At 73.6% G+C, this 24777-nt stretch overlaps 4 protein-coding genes across 7 annotated transcripts; 3 read left to right on the top strand and 1 right to left on the bottom strand.

Moving 5' to 3' along the window:
• The first annotated feature begins 50 nt into the window (after nt 1–50).
• LOC308190678 (sphingomyelin phosphodiesterase 5-like) lies at nt 51–6070 on the top strand. Its single transcript, XM_080582312.1, has 8 exons — nt 51–328; nt 2762–3786; nt 3904–3976; nt 4054–4194; nt 4314–4403; nt 4590–4653; nt 5461–5614; nt 5688–6070. The coding sequence occupies exons 1-8, from the start codon at nt 295–297 to the stop codon at nt 5781–5783; spliced, it is 1677 nt and encodes a 558-aa protein (XP_080438438.1). The 5' UTR covers nt 51–294; the 3' UTR covers nt 5784–6070.
• On the bottom strand, nt 5795–16680 carry OPLAH (5-oxoprolinase, ATP-hydrolysing; the record flags this gene model as incomplete). 4 transcript variants are annotated; one of them, XM_080582308.1, is made up of 26 exons in its annotated part: nt 16262–16680; nt 15307–15498; nt 14205–14319; nt 14009–14132; nt 13740–13935; nt 13501–13666; nt 13300–13438; nt 12265–12332; nt 11928–12181; nt 11735–11847; nt 11481–11651; nt 11263–11400; nt 11048–11186; nt 10845–10957; nt 10243–10394; nt 9904–10064; nt 9723–9824; nt 9268–9442; nt 9006–9190; nt 8807–8938; nt 8562–8696; nt 7915–8064; nt 7663–7820; nt 7440–7600; nt 7233–7330; nt 6372–7140 (listed from the first exon to the last, which is right to left on the bottom strand). In XM_080582308.1, the coding sequence occupies exons 1-26, from the start codon at nt 16430–16432 to the stop codon at nt 6988–6990; spliced, it is 3861 nt and encodes a 1286-aa protein (XP_080438434.1). In that variant the 5' UTR covers nt 16433–16680. The 4 variants fall into 4 exon arrangements, with proteins under 4 accessions (XP_080438431.1, XP_080438432.1, XP_080438434.1 ...); XM_080582307.1 differs by having other exon boundaries at nt 14205–14337; nt 16262–16676; XM_080582305.1 differs by lacking the exon at nt 7663–7820 and having other exon boundaries at nt 5795–7140; nt 14205–14337; nt 16262–16679.
• Nucleotides 16681–16820: 140 nt separating this feature from the next.
• Nucleotides 16821–18925, top strand: EXOSC4 (exosome component 4). The gene is made up of 3 exons (XM_080582316.1): nt 16821–17029; nt 17857–18063; nt 18521–18925. Exons 1-3 carry the CDS (start codon nt 16859–16861, stop codon nt 18878–18880), a joined length of 738 nt encoding a protein of 245 aa, XP_080438442.1. The 5' UTR covers nt 16821–16858; the 3' UTR covers nt 18881–18925.
• Nucleotides 18926–20349: 1424 nt separating this feature from the next.
• On the top strand, nt 20350–24754 carry GPAA1 (glycosylphosphatidylinositol anchor attachment 1). Its single transcript, XM_080582391.1, has 12 exons — nt 20350–20585; nt 20666–20845; nt 20957–21068; nt 21657–21804; nt 21925–22026; nt 22097–22293; nt 22363–22559; nt 22643–22840; nt 22925–23024; nt 23208–23404; nt 23487–23657; nt 23734–24754. Exons 1-12 carry the CDS (start codon nt 20512–20514, stop codon nt 23975–23977), a joined length of 1920 nt encoding a protein of 639 aa, XP_080438517.1. The 5' UTR covers nt 20350–20511; the 3' UTR covers nt 23978–24754.
• The last annotated feature ends 23 nt before the right edge of the window (nt 24755–24777 follow it).

Raw genomic sequence — 24777 nt, 5'->3', positions numbered from 1 at the left:
TGCGGGCGTTGGCGCTGGGCAAGGTGCAGAGCAGGGGACGGGCCGCCGCCACCTCGGCCTCGCCAGCCCCCGCGCACGGAGGCGGGAGCCGCGGTGCCGGGCAGGGGCCGCGGTGCCGGGCGGCCTGGGCCACGCATCCCGGCAGGAATGCGCCCATCCGGCCGGGGCGGGCGGCAGCGGGTCACGGCCAAGGCCGCAGGTCATTAGTCGGCGGGGCGGCCGGCGCCGAGCGGATGTTTGCGAGCTGTTGAGCTCCAAGCGCGCCGCGGCACGCGCGGGCAGGTGGCGGCGGCGATGGCGATGGCCCCCGGCTCCGCAGGGCGCGGAGGTGAGCGCGGGGACGCGGGCGGCGGCGTGGCCCTGGGGGAGCGTGGGCAGGGAGCCAGGGAGGCAGCTCAGGGACGGAGCCGTGCCGCAGGCACCAGGGCACGGCGCCGCCGCCACCTGCGTGGCCTGGAGTGACCCGACCGCAGGGGCAGAAGCAGCACCGCGAGGGGGGCCTGGGGGCAAATGGGGGACGGACGGGCGCAGAGCTGCCAGCACCACAGGTCCACGCCTGCAGCGCTGCTGGCCCCGAGCCCGCCGCGGGCAGCCTGGGCAGGGAGCACTGGGCAGGCCCAGGCCACCGTCAGCCAAGCGTGGCTGAGCCACGGTGTCCCCGTGGGATGTGACCCGTGGCTGGTGACGGAGGTGGCTCAGGGGTCACTGCTCATGGGGACAGTGGGGCCTGGGTGGCCCGGCCGTGTCCCGCAGCGAGCGCAGCCTGGGGACCCCGTCATGGTCCCGGTGCCCAGTAGGGGGGCAACACCGCCTCCTGCACAGCAGGGCAGGGGCCGTGTCCTGCTCGCACTCACGCGCTCGTGACCGCAAATTAACTTCCCTGTGGGAGTCAGGGCTGCCCCGAGCGAGCTCCGTGTCCGGGAAGCGCCAGGACAGGCAGGACCTGGGCTGAGTCACCCCCTGCCCGTGCCTCTGCCTGTCCTCACGCCCACGGCACCCGGCAGAGCTGGTGGGGCAGGGGTCACACCACAACACCCACTGCGCCGCAGAGCACGGGACGGGGCCGCTCCAGCCCCATGCGGCAGGGCAGGGTGAGGGGACGCAGGGTGGCCGCGTGCCTCGCGGGGGTTTTGGTGAGGAGCAGGTCTGAGGCACCGAGGTGTCCCCGGGCTGGGGACGCTGCTGCCCGGTGCGGTCCCGGTGGCTCCATGTGCCCTGGCTGTGGGATGGGACGGGGATGGAGCAGCTGCGGCTGAGCCTCCCTGGTCCGGTGGGGGAGCGCAGGACCAGCCCCACCACAGCAGCGTCCCCGAGCGCCCCGTGCACTCCCAGGGTAGAGGGCAGGACAGACGGACGGACAGACGGATGGATGGACGGATGGAGGGGCTGTCTCACAGCGTGGGGCTGCGGAGTCAGGCAGGAGTCACCGGCCCCGGGCGAGACGGGCAGGAGGATGCGGGCACGGGACTGGGGCCGTTTCCCGTCTGGGAACGCGGCCGCGGGGCACGGCGGTGCCGGGGAACTGGTCGGGCCAGGCCGGCCGGTCCTGGTCCTGGTCCTGGTCCTGGTCCTGGCCGCGCACGGCTCCCCCGGCCCCGGCTCACCACTGTGAGCCCGGCAGCAGCCGTGTGCCCGGGGTTGGCGGCGGGGGGTCAGCGAGGGCCTGGCGGGCAGGTGAGGGGTGGCGCGGGCATGGAGCAGCCTCGAGGGGTGCAGGCAGGGGCGATGCCCGGCGGGGATGCGCTGACCCCAGGCTCCCTCTGCCCAGGGCTCCGGGGACACCGCAGCCGGGCAGAATGGTGCCAGGAGCTGCGCTGTGCCACGGCGGGCACAGAGCTGCCGGCACTCGGGCAGGGGACACCGCGCGGTGGCTGGGGGCAGCCCAGCGGGTGCTGTGAGGGCGGGGGGCTTGGGGCTGGGGTTCCCTGGCCATGAGCCGGGGGCGGCGGGGCCACGCGTGCCGTGTTGTGCGTGCTGCCCTGCGTGCCGTCCCGTGTGCCACCAGCCCCCGTGCCACCCTGCGAGCCGTTGTCCCCTGTGCTGCCCTGTGTGCTGTGCCACCCCTGGTGCCACCCTGCGTGCTACCTCCCCGTGCCACCCCCCCCGTGTCACCGTCCCCGTGTCACCCCCGGTGCCACCCCCGGTGCCACCGTCCCCGTGTGCCGTCCCGTGCGCCCCCATCCCCCTGTACCGCTGCGGGTGCCCCCGGCCATGGCCCCCCCGGCCCCCCCGCGCCCTCGTGGATGTGGCGGCACTGGGACAGGTCCTGCCCTGGGGGTGCTGCACTGGGCCGGGCTCCGCGTCCCGCGTGGGGCCGGGGACACGCGGGGACGCGGGGGGGCTCCCGCGGCGGGGCGGGGCGGGGCGGGGGGGGCGGGGCGGGGCGGGACGGGGCCGTCCCCGGGAAGTTCCCACGGTGGCGGCGTGGCCGGGGCCGGGGCCGGGTCGGTGCGGGGGGGTCCCGGGCCCGGCCGTGCCCGGTGCAGCCGGAGAGGGGTCCTGGTCCGTACCCGGTGTGGCGGGGGGGGGGGGGGATCCTGGTACGTGCCTCGTGCACTGGGGGGGGGGGGCGGGTCCTGGTCCCGTGCCCGGTGCCCCGGGGGGGGGGGGGGGGGTCCTGTTCCATACCGGTGCGTCGTGGGGGGTCCCGGTCTGTGCCCAGCGCATCGGGGGGGTGGGGGGGTCGCGGTCCTGGCTGTGCCCGGTGCCGCCGTTTCCCTGCTGCCCCCGGCAGCCCTGACCCCGCTCTCTCCCCCCCCAGACCCCGCTGGCGACGCCGGACCCGGCCCCCCCCTGCCGGAGCAGCGGGACGCCTGCCCCGGGACCCCCCTGGTGCCCCCCGCCATGGTGCTGCGGGAGTCCCCCTTCCCCAGCCGGGTGCTGGCGGCCCTCGACGGGCTGGCGCAGGGGCTGCTCTGCCCCGGCTTCTGGGCCCTCAACCGGCTCCTGGACCTGCAGCCGACGACGGCGGAGCGGGCACGGGGCCGCCGCTGCTGCGGCTGCACCGGGCGGGCGCTGGCGGGGCTGGCGTGCGCGGCGCTGCTGCTGCTCTCGCTGCCCCTGACCGCGCTGGGGCTGCTGCTGTGGCTGCCCGCGCAGGCGGCGCGGCGGCCCTTTGCCTGCCATCAGGCCGTGACGGCCGCGGCCCTGCCGCCCTGGGACCTGCAGCAGCGCCGCAGCTTCACCTTTGTCACCGCCAACCTGTGCCTGCTGCCCAGCGGGCTGGCCAAGTTCAGCAACCTGGGCCAGACGCTGCAGCGCGCCGCCTACGCCGCCCGGCAGCTCGCCCCCGAGCCCCCCAGCGCCCACGCCAGTCTCATCCCGCCGGGGCACGGCGAGGCCGGCGGCTACGGGGGGACCCTCTGCGGCCCACCGCGGCCCCACGGCGAGGGTGGCCCCCGGCACTACGGCAGCGTGGCGGTGGAGGTGGAGGGGGACGTGGCCGAGCACACCCCGGCAGGCACGGCCAAGCTCCTCCTGGCGGACGCGTCCCAGCGCTTCCCGGCGGACCTCTCCGAGCGCTTCCCAGCGGACGCGGACTTCCTCTGCCTGCAGGAGGTGTTCGACGCGGGCGCTGCCGCCTGCCTGCGCCAGCAGCTGGCCAAATCCTTCCCGCACATCGTCTACGACGTCGGGGCCCGCGGGCTGCAGGGCTGCGGGCTGAAGCTGTTCGGCAGCGGGCTCTTCCTGGCCAGCCGCTACCCGCTGCTGGCCGTGCAGTACCACTGCTACCCCAACGGCGCCCGCGAGGACGCCCTGTCCGCCAAGGGGCTGCTCTCCGTCCAGGTGACCGCAGCCCACGGCCCCGGCCCCCCCGCCACCTCCCACCCTGCCAGGCGGGGACCAGGGATCGGCGCCGCGTCCCCTGCCCGGCCGTGCGCTGACAGCTCCGCATCCCCCCAGGTGCTGCTGGCCTGCGCGCAGGGGCAGCGCGTCGTGGGGTACCTCAGCTGCACCCACCTGCAGGCACCCGCACGTGAGTGGGGTGACCGGGGGGGGACCAGGGGGGGTGCGGGGGGCCAGGCCGCCCGGTGACGCTGTGTCCTCGCGCAGCCGACGCCGCCATCCGCAGCGAGCAGCTGAGGCTGGGGCTGCACTGGGTGCAGCTCTTCCAGGACGCCCACGAGGAGCCCGGGGACATCGTGGCCTTCGACGTCTTCTGTGGGGACCTCAACTTCGACAACTGCTCCCGAGGTGGGGACGGGGGCACGGGGTGGGGGGGGCCGCGGGAGGCCACCTGCGGGTGACGCGTGCTGGGCCGGGGGCTGTCGGGGCCGGTGGGGTGGCAGTGACGTGTCCCCTGCTCCCGGCAGGTGACGAGCCCAACCAGAGCCACGAGATCTTCAAGCTGTACCGGGACCCCTGCCGCGTGGGGCCCAAGCAGGACGAACCGTGGGCCATGGGTAGGACCTGACTGCGACCCAGCCGCTGGCTTTGTCCCCATGTGCCAGCGCTGGTCCCTCGGGCATGGCCATGGGGACGCGTCCCCGCTCCCCGTCCTGCTGCTCTGCTGTGCCCCAGGCTGGCCGGGGACGTGGCGCAGGGCAGCGCAGCCCCCGCTGACAGCCCTGCCCGTCCCCGTCCCGCAGGCACCCTGCTCGACTACCTGAAGATCTACGAGGAGCCCGTGTCCACCCCTGAGAACATGAAGAGGTGACAGCCGGGGGGCATGGCCAGGGGGAGGGGGAATGGTCCCGGGCACTGCGGGTCCCCAGAAGGCCACCGGCGTCCCTAGGTGGGCGATGGGGTGGAGGAAGAGGGAAGAGGGATGCCCCTGCCCAAACTGCCCTGGCCAGGGGAGGGGGCTCGATCCCAGCCACAGGGCTCCCCCCTGTGTCACTACACCCCGTGTCACTGTACCCCGGCACCTGCATGGCCCCCGCCACTGCACACCCATCACCACATCCCCATGCCGCTGTGTCCCTGTCACTGAGTCCCTGCGCCGCCACATCCTCGTGTGACTGCGTCCCTGCGCCGCCACATCCTTGTGTGAACGCGTCCCCGCATCACCGTGTCTGTGCCACGTGCGCCTGTTTGACCACAGCCCCCCCCGCTCCTGTGTCCCCGTGCCACCGCGTCCCTGCGCCACCACATCCATGTGTGAATGCGTCCCGGTGCCACCACGTCCATGTGCCACCACGTCCCGGTGCCACCGCATCCTGGTGCCACCACATCCCAGTGCCACCACGTCCCAGTGCCACCACATCCATGTGTGAATGCGTCCCGGTGCCACCACGTCCCGGTGCCACCACGTCCCAGTGCCACCGTGTCCCCGTGTCTTGCTGGACAGGATGCAGGCTCGGGTGGTGCTGTGATGCCCGTCCCCTCCTGTGTGGGACGGTGCCCCCCACCCCAGTGCAGGACCCCAGGCCCCCCACGGCCCCCTGTGCAGGACCCTGTCCCACCCAACCCCCCCGGTGCGGGACCCTGGGGGCTCTCCTCACCTCCGTGCCCCCTCAGGACGCTCTCGCAGCCCGGGGGCCGGCAGCAGTTCCTGGCGGGCCCCATCCTGTCCAGCGGGCAGCTCGACCCCGAGGCCGGTGACGCCTGGCAGGGGCGGCGCGTGGACTACGTGCTGTACCGGCCGCACCGCGACAACCAGCCGCTGCGTGAGGTGGGTGCCGGGGGGGCGGGGGTGGGGGGGGTCCCGCGGGCACCCCCCCCAACGTCCACTGCTCTCCCTGCAGGAGGTGGAGCGCATCTCCTTCATCACCCAGCTGGCCTCGCGCTCCGACCACCTGCCCGTGGCGCTGCGCCTCGCCGTGGGCCCCAGAGCCCCCTGAGCACCGGGGGGTCACGCAGCCTGGGGGGGGGCACGCAGCCTGGGGGGGCAGCCGGAGCCGTGCCCCCCTCCCTGCAGCTCGAGTGCGGCCAGGGGCCTCGCCATGCACAAGGGGGTGCCGGCACCCACAGGGCTCCTGGGCCACATCCGTGGGGCTGGGGGCTGCCGTGGGGCAGCACAGCCCCATGTGTGTGAGCCTGGGGGGGGGTGGGGGGTGGGGAGCCACCCCGCCCCCCCCTCACCCCATGTTTTTTTTTTATCAACTGGAGAGAAATAAAAGCGATGTGGGCAGCGGGGCCGTGCGTGGAGGGGATGCGGACAGTTGGGGAGGGGGCGCAGAGGGGCCGCGGGGCCAGCCTGGGGGGCATGGGGCCAGGCAGGGCCCCCCTGGGGACATGTGCAGGTTGTGCCCCCCGCCATTGTACCATCGCCCCCATTGTGCCACCCCCCCCCCCCACTGCATTGTCCCCAGCCCCAAGGGCCACAAAGAGCCCTTGGGGCTCGCCAGGTGGGGGGACACTCGGTCCTCGGGGTCTGCGCCATGGGGACGGCTCCGCGGGGACCCCCGCCACACGCTGCCACGCCGGGGTGGCCCAAAGGCTCCTTTATTCGAAGGCACTGAGCTGGTGGGGAGCAGGGGGGAGCTGGTGCTGTGGGGCTGAGCCCCGGGGGGCACGGGCAGGGGTCCTGGGGCTGCGTGGGGGCCGGGGGGCGGTGAGGCACAAGCGTGGGGGCACGGAGGCGGTGTGGAGGGACACGGGGGGAGAGGCTGCCCCACGGCGGGATCCTGAGCCCTGCCCCACAGCGGGGGGACCCTCCGGTCCCCTCTGCCTTGGAGTGGGGGCAGAGGCCAGGGGACGCCCCTGGGAGTGTGCAGAGCTGGGGCCGGGGGGGCTGCCCCAGGGAGTGTGTGTATGGGGACGGGGGGGCTGCCCCCCGGGGTGTGCGTACGTGGGGACGGGGGGCTGCCCTCGGGCTGTGCGTACCTGGTCCCGGGGGGCTGCCCCCCGGGGTGTGCGTGTGTGGGGCTGGGGCTGCTCCTCGGCGGGGGTGTACCAGGGGCTCGGGCTGCCCCACGGGGTGAGCGTACCGGGCCTTGGGGCTGCCCCACGGGGTCTGCCTACCTAGGGTGGGGGCTGCCCCACCGGGCACGCGTAGCTGGGGCCGGGGCTGCCCCACGGCCCCCGGCTCGGGGCCCAGGGCCCTCACACGGCCTCCTGCGCCCGCCGGTACTCGAAGAGGCTCCCGCGCTCCGCAAAGCTCCGGGGCGCCGGCGGCTCCGCACCATCCTCGGCATCCCCGGCATCCCCAGGGGGCCCGAAGCCGCCCCCACCGGGGGTCTGCAGGCAGAAGACGTCCTGCGGAGGGGAGAGGAGGCAGGCGGTCATGGGGGGGGGGGGGGGGGACAAGGGGCACAGGGCCGGGGGTGGGGGGGACACACGCATCTCACCCCCGCCTGCACCGGCACCGATGTCTTGGCGCCCAGGTTGATGGCTCGCCCGTCGCGGCGCAGCAGCAGGTTGAGCCCCAGGGCGCCGGGGCTGCCGCCTGCCGGGGACAAGGGGGCGAGCGGGGTGCCGTGGGGCGCGCCCTGGGGCATGCCGTCGGGCGCACCATGGGGCACGCCGTGGGGCACACCGTGGGGCACAGGGCTCACCTTGCAGGCCGTAGGGCTGGATGGCGCGGCGCTCGCTCAGCACCGACAGCACCATGTCCTGGCGGAAGAGCAGCTCCCGGCACACGCCGTCGCCCCCCCGGAAGCGCCCGGCGCCCCCCGAGCCGCGGCGCAGCTCGAAGCGCTGCAGGACCACGGGGTACCTGGGGGGCGCACGGTCAGGCGGCGCGGGACCGAGCGCGGCCCCCCCCGGCCCTGCACCCACCGCTGCTCCAGGACCTCGGGGTCGGTGATGCGCGTGTTGGTCATGTGCGTGTGCACCCCGCTGCGGCCGTGCCAGCGGGGACCGGCCCCCGCGCCCCCCGCCACCGTCTCGTAGTAGCCCACGCGCTCGTTCCCGAAGGTGACGTTGTTCATGCAGCCCTGGGGAGAGGTGCCACGGGAAGGGGCACGGCCCCCCCCTCCCAGCCGCCGGGTCCGGCCCCGCACCCTCCCACCCCCCCGGCCCCCGCCCTACCTGGGAGGCTGCGCAGACCCCGAAAGCCTTGAAGATGACGTCCACCACCCGCTGCGAGGTCAGCACGTTGCCCCCCACCACGGCGGCATCGGGCGAGGGGTCCAGGATGGAGCCCTTGGGGATGACGACGCGCACGGGGGCCAGGCAGCCCTGGGGGGGGGGGGAGAGACACAGCTGGGGGTGAACACCCAGACCCATGGCTCCACCTGCCTGCAGAGTGGGGCCCCCAAAAGCCCCTGCCCCAAGAAACAAGGTCCCAGGACCCCCTACCCAAATGTCCCTCATCCCCCAGGGCTCTGCCCTGCTCCTGTGGGCAGCCCAGTGGTCCCGGTGCCCAGGGGTCCCTATGTGCTCAGGGGTCCCAATGTGACCAGGTATCCCCAAGACGGGGGTCCCGGTGCTCGGGGGTCCCTATGTGACCGGGTGTCCCCATGCTGGGGGTCCGGGTGCTAGGGGGTCCATGTGTGACTGGGTGTCCCCATGCTGGGGGTCCCGGTGCTAGGGGGTCCCTATGTGACCAGGTGTCCCCAGGCTGGGGGTCCTGGCGCTCAGGGGTCCCTATGTGGCCAGGGGTTCTGGTGCTCAGGGGTCCCTATGTGACCGGGTGTCCCCACGCCGGGGGTCCCGGTGCTGGCCGCGGTGCCCACCTGGTTGAGCGGGATGTCCTGCCCCACCATGCAGCGCAGGCAGTAGATGAGGGCCGAGAGCGTGATGGCGCGGGGCGCGTTGCAGTTCCCGTACACCTCGTGCCCGGAGCCCGAGAAATCGAACACGGCGCTGCCCTGCACGGACAGCGTGGGGGACACGGGGTGGGGGACACGGGGTGGGACGTGGCAGGACACAGTGGGACGCGGGGGGACGCCGCCTCCCGGCCCCGCCACCCTGTGCGCACCTCCTGGGGGTCCACCTGCACCCGCAGCCGGATGGGGGAGCCGTCGTCCATGCGGTCCTCAGCCTCCACGGCTGCGCCCCAGCGGGCGGCAAAGCCCCTCAGCATCTCGCGCACGGCCAGCTCCGCGTTGGCCTGGGGATGGGGACAACGTCAGCAACGGGGTGGCAGCGGCGGCGCGGGGAGGGGGCGCGGACCCTACCTGGATGTGTCCCATGTACGCCTGCACCACGCCGAGGCCGTAGAGGCCGATGAGCTCGGCCACCAGCTGGATGCCCTTCTGGTTGGCGGCCACCTGCGCCCGCAGGTCCGAGAGGTTGTCCTGCAGGTTGCGGGTCCCGCTGCAGCCCGCCACGCGGCCCGGCGCCATCAGGGCCTCGGTCACCGCTGCGGGGACGGGTGAGCGGCGGTGGGGCGGTGGCGGTGGCGCCCGTCCCCGTCCCCGCGCCCCGCCGGACACCCACCCTCCTCCTGGAAGACGCCGTCCTTCACCAGCTTGAAGGAGACGAAGACGGCCCCCTCCTCGTGCAGCGCCTTGGAGTGGGGGGGCATGGAGCCGGGCGTGATGCCCCCGATGTCTGCGTGGTGCCCGCGGCTGGCCACGAAGAAGACGGGCTTGGGGACGCCGGGCCAGAAGACCTGCGGAGGGGCTGGCACTGAGCCTGGCGCCCAGGGTGTCCCCAGGGTGTCCCCAGTGCATCCCTGGGGTGTCCCCGGGGTGTCCCCGGGGTGTCCTGAGGGTGTCCCTGGGGTGTCCTGAGGGTGTCCCTGGGGTGTCCATGGTGGCCCATCACCATCTCCGTGATGTTCTGGGTCTGTCCATGGGGTGCCCATGGGGCCACCTCCAGGGTGCCTGTGGGGTGCCCCTGGGGAGCCCCCCAGTGCCCCCACCCCGCATGTCCCCGGGTGCTGCACTCACGGGGGTGATGACGGTCAGGTCGGGCAGGTGGCTGCCCCCAGCGCAGGGGTGGTTGCTCAGGAGCACGTCCCCCTCCCGCAGGTCGTCCCCCAGCCTGCGGATCTGCGATGGCAGCGGGGCAGGGGGGGCTCAGCCCCACGGGGGTTGTGGAGGGGGCTGGGGGGGCGAGGCACCCCCTTACCTGGAACTGGACAGTCTCCTGCATGGCGCCCAGGTGCACGGGGATGTGGGGGGCGTTGGACACCAGCCCCCCGTCCGGCCCAAAAAGGGCGCAGGAGAAGTCCAGGCGCTCCTTGATGTTGGTGGAGATGGCCGTGCGCTGCAGGATCCGGCCCATCTGCTCTGCAGGGGCACCGAGGGGCCGGGAGGGTCCTGAGCAGGGGGTGCAGGCCCCGAGCAGCCCCCCAGCAGCCCCCCAGCTGCACCGGAGCCTTCCCGGAGCCCCGCTGTCGCCTCCCTGTCCCCACCAGATGGATTTTACCCCCCCGGACGAGCCCCCCGGCCCGGTGGCTGTGCCCACCTGCGATGCTCATGAAGCGGTGGGAGAAGATGGAGAGCTGCACGGGGTCGAGCTGCGTGCCCACGGCGCTCGGCCGCCCCGAGCCCACGGCGATGCAGACGTCGCCGAGCTCCGTCAGGCTGGCGGTGCAGCCCGGCTCCACCAGGATGGTGCTGGAGGGGGGGGCGGCGTGGGGGTGTGGCCCTGGCCCCACAGTGAGGGGCAGCACGGAGCCGTGCCCAAAATGGGGACAGGGCTGGCTCGCTTCCACTCCTTGGCCCCACAGGGAGGGAACCCTGGCATCCGGGTCCCCATGGTCCATGCAGAATCCCATCCTGGGGTCCCACCAGCACCCTGGGGTCCCACCGGCTCCACAGCCCCCCTCCCCAGCTCTCTGGGGACCCTCCTCCAGCACCCTGGGGTCCCCACCAGCTCTCCAGGGGCCCCACCAGCTCTCCAGGGGCCCCACCAGCTCTCCAAGGTCCCTGCCAGCATCCTGATGTCCCTCTGGCCCTCTCAGATCCCCCCAGCCCTCTCAGGTCCCCCCCAGCTCCCCAGGGTCTTTGCCACCTCCCCAGGGTCCCCGCCAGCCCCCCGGGATCCCCCCAGCCCCCATCTCCTGCCTGTTCTTGTCGATGATGATGGCGGGGCCGGGGATGGAGTGGTCGCAGGAGAGCTGCTCCAGCAGGAACACCGGCGTCTCCAGGTACCCCTCCTCGAAGTAGCACCGCGTCACCTGCGGGGCCGGCGCAGCTCCAGTCCCACCGAGCCCCCCCTCACCCAGAGCCCCGTGGGGGCTGGGGCCGGACCCCGCGCCCCCTCTCACCGCCTCCACGCGCGGCGGCTCCCCGCTGGGTGCCAGCGGGCTCTCGCAGCTGATGCCGGTGCTGCCGGTGCCGCGCACCCGCACGTCGTCCACCACCACGGCGCGGTCGGGGATGGTGAAGCCAAACTCCGTCCTGTACCTGTGGCACGGGGAGGGGGTGAGCGCGGCCGGGTGGGGGAGCCCCCCGCGAACTGGGGGTGCCAGTAGGGACGCACCGGCTGGCGAAGGCGGCGGCGAAGTCCCCGGCACGGCAGGAGCGGGGGGTCGGGGGGTGTCCCTTGGCCGAGCACATCAGGGCGCAGTCGGTGCGCTCGTAGCGCAGGTGCAGGAACGCCTCCGTCCGGATCTGGTCGCTGCGGGGCCGGGAAGGGGTCAGTGGGCTGGGAGGGGGGACACACGCCGTGGTGGGGGCGCGCTGGGGACCACCCCTCACCTGGAGAAGCCCTGGGCTGCCAGCGCCTGCCGGCACTCCTGCTCCAGCGCGGCGATGCGCTCGTCCAGCTGGGCGAAGGCGGCCGGCTCGTAGCGGAGGGCGCACGGCACCTGCGCCTCGTGCACCACGTCTGCCAGCGCCATCCCGTACGCCGACAGCACCCCGCTGTACCTGCGGGCACCCAGCGCCGGCCTCAGCACCTGCCCCGCGCCCCCAGACCGGGCTGGGGGACCCCATCCTGGCCCCCTGCGTACTTGTGGATGAAAACCTTCTTCATGCCCAGGGCGCGGGCGATGGCGCAGGCGTGCTGTCCCCCCGCGCCCCCAAAGCAGGCCAGCACATGGCGGGAGGTGTCATGGCCTCGCGCCTGTTTTGGGGGAGAAAACAGTGATTTGGCACCAGCAGGAATGGAGATGGAGGGAACCCCCTCCGCGGCACAGCGCCCACCTGCGTCAGGGCGCGGATGGGCCGGCACATGGCCTCGTTGGCCACGCGGATGAAGCCCATGGCCACCTCCTCCACCGACATCGGCTGCTGGCCGGGCGCGCCGGCGCCCACCCGGGCGGCCAGGCCCTGCAGTGCCCGCAGCGCGGCCTCGCGGCACAGCGGCTGGTCCTCGCCCGGCCCAAAGATGCGGGGGAAGAACTCGGGCAGCAGGCGGCCCAGGCACAGGTTGGCGTCGGTGACGGTCGGCGGCCCCCCTGTGTGAGGGGATGGGACGGGGATGGGGACCGTGAGGGCGGCCCCACGGTGTGGCCCCCACTGCCCCGTGTCCCCCGCTCACCCTTCCGGTAGCAGGCAGGGCCGGGGTGGGCACCGGCTGACTCGGGGCCGACCACAAAGAGCCCGGACCTGGAGGGGGAGACAGCAGAGTGGGGAGGGGGACCTCCCTATCCCATCCCCCCCATCCCATCCCATCCCATCCCCATCCCATCCCATCCCATCCCATCCCATCCCCATCCCATCCCCATCCCCATCTCATCCCCATCCCATCCCCATCCCATCCCATCCCCATCCCCATCCCATCCCCATCCCCATCCCATCCCCATCCCCATCCCATCCCATCCCCACCCCATCCCATCCCGTCCCCATCCCCACCCCATCCCCATCCCGTCCCCATCCCCATCCCGTCCCCATCCCCATCCCATCCCCATCCCATCCCCATCCCCATCCCATCCCCACCCCATCCCCATCCCAACCCCATCCCCATCCCGTCCCCATCCCCATCCCATCCCATCCCCATCTCATCCCCATCCCATCCCCATCCCATCCCATCCCCATCCCCATCCCATCCCGTCCCCATCCCCATCCCATCCCATCCCATCCCCATCTCATCCCCATCCCATCCCATCCCCATCCCCATCCCATCCCCATCCCCATCCCATCCCCATCCCCATCCCATCCCATCCCCATCCCATCCCCATCCCATCCCCATCCCATCCCATCCCCATCCCATCCCATCCCATCCCCATCCCATCCCATCCCCACCCCATCCCCATCCCATCCCCATCCCATCCCATCCCCATCCCATCCCCATCCCCATCCCATCCCCATCCCATCCCCATCCCCATCCCATCCCATCCCATCCCCATCCCATCCCATCCCCACCCCATCCCCACCCCATCCCCACCCCATCCCCATCCCCATCCCCATCCCATCCCCATCCCCATCCCATCCCCATCCCATCCCCATCCCCATCCCATCCCATCCCCATCCCATCCCCATCCCATCCCAACCCCATCCCCATCCCCATCCCCAACCCCATCCCATCCCATCCCCATCCCATCCCATCCCAATCCCCACCCCATCCCGTCCCCACCTGAAGAACAGCATGGAGCCCCCCCCGGCCGCCACCGTGTTGATGTCGAGCTGCGGTGCCTGGATGCTGACGCCGGCCGTGGTGGCCTCGAAGACGTGCTCGTACTCCCCGGCGTAGCGGCTCACGTCCGTCGAGGTGCCTGGGGAGTGCGGCTCAGCCCCAGCCCCGTGCCCCCCGCACCCGGCCCCCAGCCCCACTCACCCCCCATGTCGAAGCCAATGACGGGCTGCCCGTCCTGGTGCCGGTACGTGGTGACGGCGTAGCCCACCACACCGCCCGCCGGCCCCGACAGCACAGCGCGGGCACCGCTGAAGTGCTGCATGGGCGTCAGGCCGCCGTCGGAGCGCATGAAGAGCACCGGGACGCCCTGGGGGCAGGTGGGCGGTGGGGTGAGTTGTGGGGCCGGGCACCCCCTACCCCTGCACCCAGCCCCAACTCACCTGCAGCCGCTCGGCGAAGCCTGCGCAGAAGCCGTCGAGGTACCGGCGGATGCAGGGCGTGAGGTAGGCGTCGGCGCACGCCGTGTGCCCCCGCGGCACCGCCCGCGCCATCGCCGTCACCGCCGAGGACAGGGACACGTGCTGGAAGCCCAGCTCCCGCGCCAAGGCCCCCACCTGCTCCTCGTGGCCCGGCCAGCTGCCGGCAAGAGGGGACGGGGTGGGATGGGGTCCCCGTGTCACCCAGCGCCCCCCGTCCCGCGGGCACTCACGCGTAGGAGTGCAGCAGCAGCACGGCCAGGCTGCGGATGCCGCGCGCCAGCACCCGCTCCAGCTCCCGCCGCAGCGCCGTCAGGTCCAGGGGCCGCCACAGCAGCAGGGTGTCCCCGGTGCAGCCTGGGGACAGGCGGGCGTCCGGGGGGGGCTCGGCATCGCGGCCCCCCCCGGTGTCCCCGGCCCCGCACCCACCTGCCAGCCGCGGCAGCGCCTCGGAGCCGGGCAGGCGGCAGCCGGGCTGCTGCGGGATGAGCCGCTCGTCCACCTCGATCACCTCCTCGTACAGCGCCGCGGGCATCGCCGCCTCCTGCGCCGCGACACCGGGCTGCAGGCGGGCGGCACCGGGCGGGCGTGGGGGGGCCCTGCCACGGACACGGCTCCGGGGCGTTGGGGCCGGCGGTGGCCGTGGGGTGGGAGCGCCCGCGCCGGCCGTGACCGTGACCGCGAGCGCCGGCGGCGTGGGGAGGGGGGAGCGGGCGCTGGCACGGGGCCGGGGCTGGCGCGGGGCCGCGCTGGGGCCCAGCGGCGCTGGCGGGACGCGGCCACGCGGAGCCGGGGCCTTCAAGGACGTCTGCGCCGGGCAGAGGACGCGGCGCCGCGTGGGCGCGGGGCGTGCAGGGAGGCGGCAGCACGAGCACCGGCCGGGACGGTGACCGGGACACGGCACCGCCAGCACGGGCGGCGAGGGACACGGGGACACGGCGCGGGTGACGGGGCCGTGCCACCCAGCCCGGATGCTGAGGGTCATGGGGACGCGGTGCCGGGAGCCCCGAGGGCGTGGGGCACTGCGACACGCTGCCCGGAGCACGGACAGCGCGGGCGGCAGGGACCTGCCACCCCGACCCCGGTGATGGGGACACGGCACCCCGATCCCAGTGTGGGTTATGGGGACACAGCACCCCGATCCCGGTGCAGGTGACACAGCGCCCAGATCGCAGTGCGGGTGACAGGGACACGGCACCCAGATCCTGGTGCAGGTGACGGGGACACGGCACCCTGACCCCGGTGCAGGAGATGGGGACACGCCACCCCAATCCCAGTGCAGGTGATAAGGACACGCCACCCTGATCCCGGTGCAGGTGGTGGGGACACAGCACCCTGATCCCAGTGTGGGTGACGGGGACACGCCACCCGATCCCAGTGCAGGAGATGGGGACGTGCCACCTGGACCCTGGTGCAGGAGATGGGGACACGCCACCCGATCCCAGTGCAGGTGATGGGGACGTGCCACCCTGACCCCGCTGCAGGTGACGGGGACACACCGCCCCGGTCCCGGTGCGGCGCCGCCTCTCACCAGGTCGAAGATGCGCGGGCGCGCCTGGGTGCCGATGTGCAGGAGGTCGCGGAAGCCGCGGGTGACGAGCAGGGCCACGCGCTCGCCCCGGCGCTCCAGCAGCGCGTTGGTGGCCACCGTGGTGCCCATGCGGATCCACTCGATGCGGGACGTGTCCAGCGGGCGCTCGCGTGGCACCGGCACCCCGCTCTCCTGCCACGGCCCCGCCTCAGCCCCGCGGCCCCGGGGGCGCCGCTCAGCCCCGTGGGGGTGCGGGGTGGGGGGTCCCAGCGCCCCACCGCCCCCGGGGACACGGACTGGGGGTCCCACCACTCCCAGGGGTGCAGAACTGGGGGGGGGTCCCACCACCCCCGGGGACATGGAGAGGGGGTCCCACCACTCCCGGGGGTGCAGAGCTGGGGGTCCCGCCGCCCCCCTGCCCCTGGGGACATGGAGTGGGGGTCCCACCGCCCCCAGGGGCGCGGAGCAGGGGTCTCACTGCCCCCCTGCCCCCAGGGGTGCAAAGTGGGGGTCCCATCAGCCCACCGCACCTGGGGACATGAAGTGGGGGTCCTACCACCCCAGGGGGCAGGAGTGGGGGTCCCACCTCCCCCAGGGGCGCAGAGCGAGGGTCCCACCGCCCCACCACCCCACCGGGCATGGAGTGGGGGTCCCGCCACCCCACCGCCCCCCAGCAGCCACCCTGGCACTGGGGGGGACACGGGACCGGTGCAGGGAGTGGGGTCCAGCACCGGGGGGCCACGAGGAGGGAGCTGGGAGGGTCCCGGGGGGGTCTCAGGGAGGATCCCGGGGGGTGTCCCGGGGGTTCGGCCCGAGGGTGTCCCCGGGAGAGTCCTCAGGTCCCCGGGGGATCCCACGGGGAGGGACCTGTGGGGGTCCCGGTGCTGCCGGGAGGGGTCCCCCCCCCGCCCGGTGCCGGGGCTGCGGGGGTCCCGGGGCGGGCGCGGCGCCGCACCTCCTGCAGGACGCGGCGGATGCCCTCGGTGGGGGCGTCGCCGTAGCTCGGGTCCTCGGAGAGCAGCTTCAGGACGCGGACGCGGCCGCCGGGGCAGCGGGCGAAGACGTCGGTGAAGGTGCCGCCGCGGTCGATGGCGAACTGGAACCCGGCGGGGACCGGCGCCGCCATGGCGGGGCGGTCCTGCCCGGTACTGCTCGGTCCTGCCCGGTACGGCCCGGTCCGGTCCGGTACTGCCCGGTACGGCTCGGTACTGCCCGGTGCGGTCCGGTACGGCTCGGTCCGGTCCGGTACTGCCCGGTACTGCCCGGTACTGCCCGGTACTGCCCGGTACTACCTGGTCCGGTCCAGCCCTGCTCGGTACTCCCGGTCCTGCCCGTCCCGTCCCGTCCCGTCCCGTCCCGTCCCCGCCCCGCCCCCGCCCCGCCCCCGCCCCCTCTCCCCGGTCCCGGTCCCGGTCCCGGCCGGGCAGCGCCTCGCTCCGCCCCCTCGGGGGCGTGGCCGGGGCGGGGCGGGGCCGCGGGGCATGCCGGGAGCTGTAGTCCGGCGCGGGGCCTACCGGGAGCCGTAGTCCGCCGGGGGCGGGCCGGGGCGGCGATGGCGGCGCTGGAGCTGCTGTCGGACGAGGGGTACCGCGCCGACGGGCGCCGCGCCGCCGAGCTGCGCAAGGTGCGGGCCCGCATGGGCGTCTTCGCGCAGCCCGACGGCTCGGCCTACATCGAGCAGGGCAACACCAAGGCGCTCGCCGTGGTCTACGGCCCGCACGAGGTGAGCGGGGCCGGGCCCGGCGGGGGGGGGGGGGCTCCGCTCCGGGGGGGGCGGCCGGGGGGGCTGGGGGGGGCGGCCCGGGGAGAGGGGGCTCGGGGGAGACCTCATCGCTCTCTACAGGTACTTTAAAGGAGGCTGCAGCGAGGGGGGGTCGGTCTGTTCCCCCACGTGCCTGGTGACAGGATGAGGGGGAATGGGCGAAAGTTGCGCCAGGGGAGGTTTAGGTTGGATGTTAGGAAGAACTTCTTTACTGAAAGGGTTGTTAGGCATTGGGGTGGGCTGCCCAGGGAGGTGGTGGAGTCACCATCCCTGGAGGCCTTTAAAAGACGCCTAGATGCAGAGCTCAGTGATATGGTTTAGTGGGGGACTGGTTAGTGTTAGGGCAGGGGTTGGGCTGGGTGACCCTGGGGGTCTCTCCCAACCTCGGTGACTCTGGGACCCTGCGAGCCGTGGGTGCGGGGGGCAGCCTGCCCCGCCTGGGGCCTCTCCACAGGCTGCGGCGTGCCCGGGGCACCCCCGCCCCCCTGCTGCGCTCGCCGGGGGGCTGCGGGGCTGGCGCCCGCTCCCCTCTCTCCCAGCCGCTGTGGGGCAGCGGTTTTTTTTTTTCCCTTTGCTTAAATCTCCCCCCCCAGAAGAACAAACAACGTCACTTAGTGCTCAGCAGCGGGGCCCTTCCCCAGCGCGGGGCAGCTTCTGGATGCCTCTCACAGAAGCCACCCCGGTGGCCCCCTGCTACCAAAACCTTGCCACGCAAACCCACCGCACCCCCCAACCTGCCCCCCCCGTCCCGCTCCCCCCTGACCCTCTCCCCCGCCCCGTGCCCCCAGATGCGCGGCCCCCGCAGCAAGGCGCTGCCCGACCGGGCGCTGGTGAACTGCCAGTACAGCATGGCCACCTTCAGCACGGGCGAGCGCAAGCGGCGGCCCCACGGCGACCGCAAGTCGAGCGAGATGACGCTGCACCTGAAGCAGACCTTCGAGGCCGCCATCCTGACCGAGCTGTACCCCCGCTCCCAGATCGACATCTACGTGCAGGTGGGCGCGGGGGTGGGGACCAGAGGGGGCAGCCCCCCTGTGGGACATGGGGACAGGGACAGCACACCCCCCCTGTGCACAGGGACGCAGAAGGGGACAGCCTCTCCATGGAGAACAGAGGGGTTTTTCCCTTTACAAGGTTCGGGGACAGCCCCTCTGTGGGTGGCAGGGATGCAGGGGGCACAATCCCTCTGTGGATCATCGGGGTGGGGGGACCCAGTTCCTCCTTGGGGGACGAGGATGGGGAGAGGATGGAAAGGGAAGGGAAAGGGAAGGAAAGGAAAGGAAAAAGGAAAGGGAAGGGAAAGGAAAGGAAAGAGAAAATGAAGGGAAAGGAAAGGAGAAGGGACAGCCCCTCGAGGTGTGGCCGTGCCCCACTCGCTCCCGGGGGTGCTGGGGGGCAGCGGGGCCCCGCACCGGGAGCCGCCGGCACCCCCCCAGCGCTGCCGCTCCCCAGATCCTGCAGGCGGACGGGGGCAACTACTGCGCCTGCGTGAACGCCGCCACGCTGGCCGTCATCGACGCCGGCATCCCCATGCGGGACTACGTCTGCGCCAGCTCGGCCGGCTTCGTGGAGGACACGGCGCTGGCCGACCTCAGCTACGTGGAGGAGGCGTCGGGGGGCCCGCAGGCGGCCCTGGCGCTGCTGCCCACCTCGGGGCAGATCGCGCTGCTGCAGATGGACTCGCGCCTGCACGAGGACCACCTGGAGGCCGTCATCGAGGCGGCCAGCGGCGCCTGCAGGGCCGTGCACGCCGTGCTGGACGGCGTGGTGCGCGACCACGTGCGGGAGGTCACCGCGCTGCTCGGGGACTGAGCGGGGGCGCCGGGAGGCGAATAAAGGGCGGCCCCGAACACCGCCGCCGCTGTGTCACCTCCCTCGGGGCGCGGCGGGGACGTGGCTGGGAGGTTGGGAGCCCCCCCCCCCGTGTCCCCCTGCCCCGTGGAGCTTTTGGGCTGACCCCGCCGAGCCGTTCTGTGGGAGGGGGGCGAGTGCTGAAAAACGGGAGAGGGGCGATAACGGACGGAGGGGAGGGCAGGTGGGGAGGGGAGGGGAAGTGCCCCCCGTGATGTGTCCCCAGGCTGGGGGCTCCTCCGTGTCCCCCACACCCCCCCAGCCGTGCCCAGCCCCACCCCAGGGGGTTCGGGGACCCCCCTGGAGCAGCCCCCAGCCCCCGGTCCTGGTGCCAGGGCTCCGGCACCCGCCTGGCCCAGCAGTCCTGGGCCCTTGGTGGGTCCCCCAGCCCCGCATGGCCATCCGCAGCGCCTGGCGCCTTGCACTGCCCCATTGCACACCCGCCCCCATTGCACACCCAGCCCCCATTGCACACCCGCCCCCCCGCTCCCCCCGTGGCACGGCTCCTTGCACACCCCCCTGCATCCCTGCTGCTCGGCTCCTTGCTCACACGCACATGCTGCCCCCCGCCTTGCACGCCTCCATTGCACACCCCAGGGCACAGCTCCTGGTGCACACCCCCACTGCACACCCCCGGCCCCGTGCCCCCCCCGGCTCCTCGCACACCCGTTACGCAGCCCTCCCCCTCCCCTCCCCTCCCCCCTCCCCTCCCCCTGCGGGCCCCACGCCCCACCCCCTGGCAAGCCCCGCCCCCTGACAGGCCCCGCCCCCTGGCAAGCCCCGCCCCCAGGGCTCCCCCCCCCCCCCAGCCGCGCACGCGCGGGGCGGGGCCGGGCGGTGCCTGCGGGCTCCTCCCCGCGGCCGGGCCGGGCGGCGGGACCCGGAGGTGGGCGCGGGGCGGGGGGGGCAGGACCGGGGGGGGGCTGCGGGGGGCGTGCATGGGGGGGCAGGTACGGGAGCCACGGGGTGCTTGGGGCCGGGTGTAGGGGCTGGGGGGCGCACGGGGGGCAGGCACGGGGCTGGGGGCGGATATGGGGGCTGGGGGGCAGCGGTGGGAGCCGTGGGGGGCGGGTGTAGGGGCTGGGGGGGGCGTTTGGGCAGGTGTGGGGGCGGCGGGGTGCTTGGGGGGCAGGTGTGGGCACTGTGGGGGTGTGGGGGGCAGGTATGGGGGCTGGGGGGGTTGGGTGTGGGGGCTGGGGGTGCATGGGGGCAGGTGTGGGCACTGTGGGGGTGTGGGGGGCAGGTATGGGGGCTGGGGGGTTAGGTGTGGGGGCTGGGGGTGCATTGGGGCAGGTACGGGGGCTGTGTGCGTGTGGGGGTAGGTGTGGGAGCCATGGGGTGCGTGTGGGGCAGGTATGGGGCCCATGGGGGTTGGGGTTGGGGGCTGGGGGTGTATGGGGGCAGGCAGGGGGCTGTGGGGTAAGCAGGGGGCTGTGGATTGCTTGCGGGGTGGATGTGGGGCCATCAGGTGCATCCATGGGGCACAAACGCTGCGCTTGGGCACGGGGCCGTGGTTCCTCTGGGGGTGCCCGGGGGGGGCCTGGGGGCAGCCCTGGGCCTGTGGGGACCCCCTTGGTGCTCCCCCCCCAGCCATGGGGCTGCTGTCGGACCCCCACTGCCGGCGGGCGCTGTCCCGCCTCGTCGTGCGCCTCAACACCCCGCTCTGGTGAGTGCCGGCCCCGCACCCCGGGGGGGTCCCGCGCCCCGGGGGGGTCCCGCGCCCCTCACGGCCGTGCCCTCCCGCAGCGTGCTGAGCTACGTGGCGGGGCTGGGCTGGTTCCTGGCCATGGCGCTGCCGCCCCTCGCGCCGCGCACCTACATGTCAGAGAACGCCATGGGCTCCACCATGGTGGAGGAGCAGTTCCCGCACGGCGAGCGCGCCCTCGCCTACGCCCGCGACTTCGCCGCGCAGAAGAAGAAGGCGGGGTGAGGGCTGGGGACAAATGGGGGCAGCCCCCCCGCTCGCCCCCGCTGCGGCTCGGGGCAGGGTTTGGGGCCGGGGGGTCCCCGCACGGCTCCATCCCCGCCTCTCCCCAGGGGCATCCCCGTGGCCTGGCTGGAGAAGACGATGTGGGGCCTGGGGCTGGAGGTGTACAAGCAGCCCTTCGCCCGCACGCTGCCCTTCCCCGACGAGAGCCGCGAGCGATACGTGCGTAGGGGCCGCGTGTATGGGGCTGCGGGGGCTCCGTGGGGCCTCCGCCTGCACGGACGGTGCCGGGGTTTGGTGGTGCCGGGGGTTGGCTCTGCCGAGCACCGCAGCAGCGGGTGGCCAGGAGGGCCCGGCCGTAAGCAGAAATGCAGAGAGGGACCTGGGGGTGCTGGTGGGCAGAGCTTGGACACAAGGCAGCACCGTGTGCTGGGGGCCCAGAAACCCCCCCTTTGCAGCCTGGGCTGCGCCAGCAGCAGCGGGGCTGGGGGCGAGGGGGGGCTCGTGCCCCTTGGTCCCACTCTCCCGAGCCCCCCCCTGCAGTGCCCGGCCCAGTGCGAGGGCACGGAGCTGCTGGAGTGGGGCCGGGGCAGCCGCGGGGGTTCCCGGGGCTGGAGCAGCTCCGCCGTGGGGCCGGCTGAGGGCTGGGGGTGCTGGGCCTGGGCAGGAGAAGGCTCCGGGGGCACCCCCCGGCGGGCTGCGATGCTGAAGTGTTTGGGGGTCGCTCTCGGGTTGCCCCTCGTGGAGCTGGGGGCCGGGCCGGATGATCGCCGGGGTCCCCTCGGCTCAGCCCGTTCCCTTCCTCCGCAGATGGTGAAGGGCACCAACGTCTACGGGATCCTGCGGGCGCCGCGCGCGGCCAGCACCGAGTCGCTGGTGCTGAGCGTGCCCTGCAGCGAGGGCACGCAGAACAGCCAGGCCGTGGGGCTGATGCTGGCCCTGGCCGCCTACTTCCGAGGTGAGCCCGGCACCGTGCTTGTGCTCTGTGGGGCCTGGCTGGCCAAAGCCCCCCTGGGGGCTCCCGGCTTCCCGGGGGGCAGCACCCAGAGCCTGCCCCGTGGCTGACGCCTGCGCTCAGGTCAGATCTACTGGGCGAAGGACATCATCTTCCTGGTGAACGAGCACGACCTGCTGGGCATGGAGGCCTGGCTGGAGGCCTACCACGACGTCAACGTCACCGGTAAGGCCGGGGAGGCCGGGGGCCGCGGCCCCGGGAGCCCCCCGTGCGCTGAGCGTCGCGGTGCCCGCAGAGATGCAGTCCTCGGGGACGCTGGGCCGCGCCGGGGCCATCCAGGCGGCCGTGGCGCTGGAGCTGAGCAGCGACGTGGTCACCAGCTTCGACGTGGCGGTGGAGGGGCTGAACGGGCAGCTGCCCAACCTGGACCTGGTCAACCTCTTCCACGCCTTCTGCCAGAAGAACGGGCTGCTCTGCACCATCCAGGGCAAGGTGAGCTGGCGGCGGCGCGGCGCCGGGGCTGGTGGTCCCCGTGCCCGCTCCGACACGGCCGTCCCGCAGCTGCAGCGCTCCGACTGGGACACGCTGCCCGCCTACGCGCACAGCCTGCAGACGCTGCTGCTGATGGTGCTCAAGCAGGGCTCGGGGCGGCCCCAGGGCGACCACGGCCTCTTCCTCCGCTACCACATCGAGGCCATCACCGTGCGCGGCATCAACAGCTTCCGCCAGTACAAGTACGACATGACCACCGTGGGCAAGTGAGTGCGGGGCCGGGGGGGTGCCCGGGGCTTGGGGGGGTACCCGGGGCCGGGGGGCCCCGCGCTGAGTCCAGTCCCTGCAGGACGCTGGAGGGAATGTTCCGGAAGCTCAACAACCTGCTGGAGCGGCTGCACCAGTCCTATTTCTTCTACCTGCTGCCCTCGCTGTCCCGCTTCGTCTCCATCGGCGTCTACATGCCGGCCTTCGGCTTCCTCATCCTCGTCCTCGTCCTCAAGATATCCTTGCTGGGGGGAGGACCCAGGCCGGGTCCTAGGGGACTGTGGGAGGGGGGGTCCAGGGGCTGGGGGTGTTTGGCTGGGGGGGCTCTGCTGGAGCAGCTCCGCTCGTTTCCCTGACTGCACGCTCATGCCCTGGACCTGTGGATGCAACTCAACAAATGTGAGGCGGCCTCGGCCGAGCGGCTCTGGGACGGGGACCAGGGGGCTGCCCACGCTGTGGCGGAGGTCAGGGGGCTTCTGTGTTGCATCCCCCCCTTTTCCTTCTTGTTTTTTCCCCCTTCCTTCCTTCCTTCCTTCCTTCCCTCCCCACCTGCAGTCCCGGTGCCCGCGGACCCTTTGTGGCTCAGTTCCCTGAGGCTGGGCCGGGCCCTGCCCCAGCACCGGCCCCACCGCTGCCCTCTCCCGCAGGAGCCGCGGCCGGGCCTGCTGGCCCTGGTGCCGCCGCTGCTGGTGTGCCACGCCGCCGGGCTCGCCCTCTACCTGCTGCCGGTGCTGGGGCAGCGCGTGGCCACCCAGCACTTCCCTGTCTCCGAGGCGGAGGCCGTGGTGCTCACCCTCATCGCCATCTACGTGGCCGGCATGGCGCTGCCCCACAGCGCCCACAGGTCAGGGGGTGGCCGCGGGGTGCCGTGGTGCTGAGCCCGTGGTGCTGAGCCCGTGGTGCTGAGCCCGTTTCGCTGCCCGCAGGGCGCTGCCGGGCGGGGGAAGCGACCGGGGCTGGATGACGCTGAAGCTGCTGGCGCTGCTGTACCTGGCCGCCCAGCTGAGCTGCGCCGCCCTCCTCAACTTCTCCCTGGGCTTCCTCCTGGCTGCCACCATGGTCCCGGCCGCCGCCGCCGTGCGTCCCACCGGCCCCAGGTGAGTTGGGGCCCCGCGGGGTAGTTCGGGGACGGTCCCCGGACCCCGCTGAGCCGCGCTCTCCCTCCCCGCTCAGGCTGGTGCTGGCGGCGCTGCTGGTGCTGTCGACGCCGGCCGTGACGCTGCTGCTGGGCATCTTCCTGCACCGCGAGCTGGAGGAGCGGCCGGCGGGGCTGGCCGAGGGCTGGCAGCTCTTCCTGCAGGCGCTGGCCGAGGGGCTGCTGCAGCACCACCTGTACGGCGCCCTGCCCTTCCCCTTCCTCGCGCTGCTCACGTACCCCTGCTGGCTGCTGCTCTGGAACGTGCTCTGCTGGAAGTGACCGGGGGGCATGGACACACGGGGACGGACAGACGCATGGACGGATGGACACAGGGACAGACACCCTGGCAGGGACACGCACACCCGGGCATGGACGGACACAGGGACAGACAGCGTGGCATGGATGGAGGGACAGATAGACACGGACAGATGGAGGACACACGGACAGATGGATACGGATGGACACATGGACAAGGGGGGGAGTGGAGGTGTCTTGGGGTGGGCTCAGCCCCCTGGGGAAGCACTGGGGAGTGCCCACTGCACGTAAGCCCGGTGCCGCCAGTCCTGTCCCGATTCCTCCCAGTTCCCCCCGGTGCCGATACCCCCTGCTGCCCCCGGTCCTGTCCGGCTTCTCCCTGGTACCAGTACCCCCTGGTCCCCCCAGTCCTGTGCCTGTACCCCCTGGTGCCGGGACTCCCCGGTCTGGTCTCAGTACCCCCCGGTGCCAGTTCCCCCCAGTGCCTCCAGTCCGGTGCCGGTCCTGTCCCCGTGCCGCCCCGGTCCGGTCCCGGTACCCCCCGGTGCCGGTTCCCCCCGGTCCTGTCCCGGTTCCCCTGGTCCGATGCCGGTTCCGCCCTGTCGCGGTGTCCCCCCCGGTGCCGGTCCCCCCGGTCCTGTCCCCGTGCCCCCCCCGGTGCCGGTTCCCCCCGGTCCTGTCCCCGTGCCCCCCCCGGTGCCGGTCCCCCCGCCCCCCCCGGTGCCGTCCCCCTCTCCCCCAATAAACGCGGCCCCGCCCGGGGCTCGGCCCCCCCCCGGTGCGCGGGCGGCTCCCCCCCGGCCGTGCCGCCCCTTCCTGCTCGC

This window comes from Anser brachyrhynchus, assembly GCF_964034855.1.
Source record: "Anser brachyrhynchus genome assembly, chromosome: 2".
NCBI classification, from domain to species: Eukaryota; Metazoa; Chordata; class Aves; order Anseriformes; family Anatidae; genus Anser; species Anser brachyrhynchus.
The sequence above is the reverse complement of the archived record's forward strand: the minus strand, read 5'-3'. Positions and strand labels throughout refer to the sequence as shown.

Excerpts from the sequence above, each read along its gene's own strand:
- LOC308190678 (XM_080582312.1), top strand. The coding sequence starts at position 295 with ATGGCGATGGCCCCCGGCTCCGCAGGGCGCGGAG. Across the intron at positions 329-2,761 it reads CGGCTCCGCAGGGCGCGGAG|ACCCCGCTGGCGACGCCGGA; the intron begins GTGAGCGCGGGG and ends CTCCCCCCCCAG. Across the intron at positions 4,404-4,589 it reads GGACGAACCGTGGGCCATGG|GCACCCTGCTCGACTACCTG; the intron begins GTAGGACCTGAC and ends CCCGTCCCGCAG.
- EXOSC4 (XM_080582316.1), top strand. The coding sequence starts at position 16,859 with ATGGCGGCGCTGGAGCTGCTGTCGGACGAGGGGTACCGCGCCGACGGG. Across the intron at positions 17,030-17,856 it reads TGGTCTACGGCCCGCACGAG|ATGCGCGGCCCCCGCAGCAA; the intron begins GTGAGCGGGGCC and ends CCGTGCCCCCAG. Across the intron at positions 18,064-18,520 it reads AGATCGACATCTACGTGCAG|ATCCTGCAGGCGGACGGGGG; the intron begins GTGGGCGCGGGG and ends GCCGCTCCCCAG.
- GPAA1 (XM_080582391.1), top strand. The coding sequence starts at position 20,512 with ATGGGGCTGCTGTCGGACCCCCACTGCCGGCGGGCGCTGTCCCGCCTC. Across the intron at positions 20,846-20,956 it reads GCGCAGAAGAAGAAGGCGGG|GGGCATCCCCGTGGCCTGGC; the intron begins GTGAGGGCTGGG and ends GCCTCTCCCCAG. Across the intron at positions 23,405-23,486 it reads CTGCCCCACAGCGCCCACAG|GGCGCTGCCGGGCGGGGGAA; the intron begins GTCAGGGGGTGG and ends CGCTGCCCGCAG.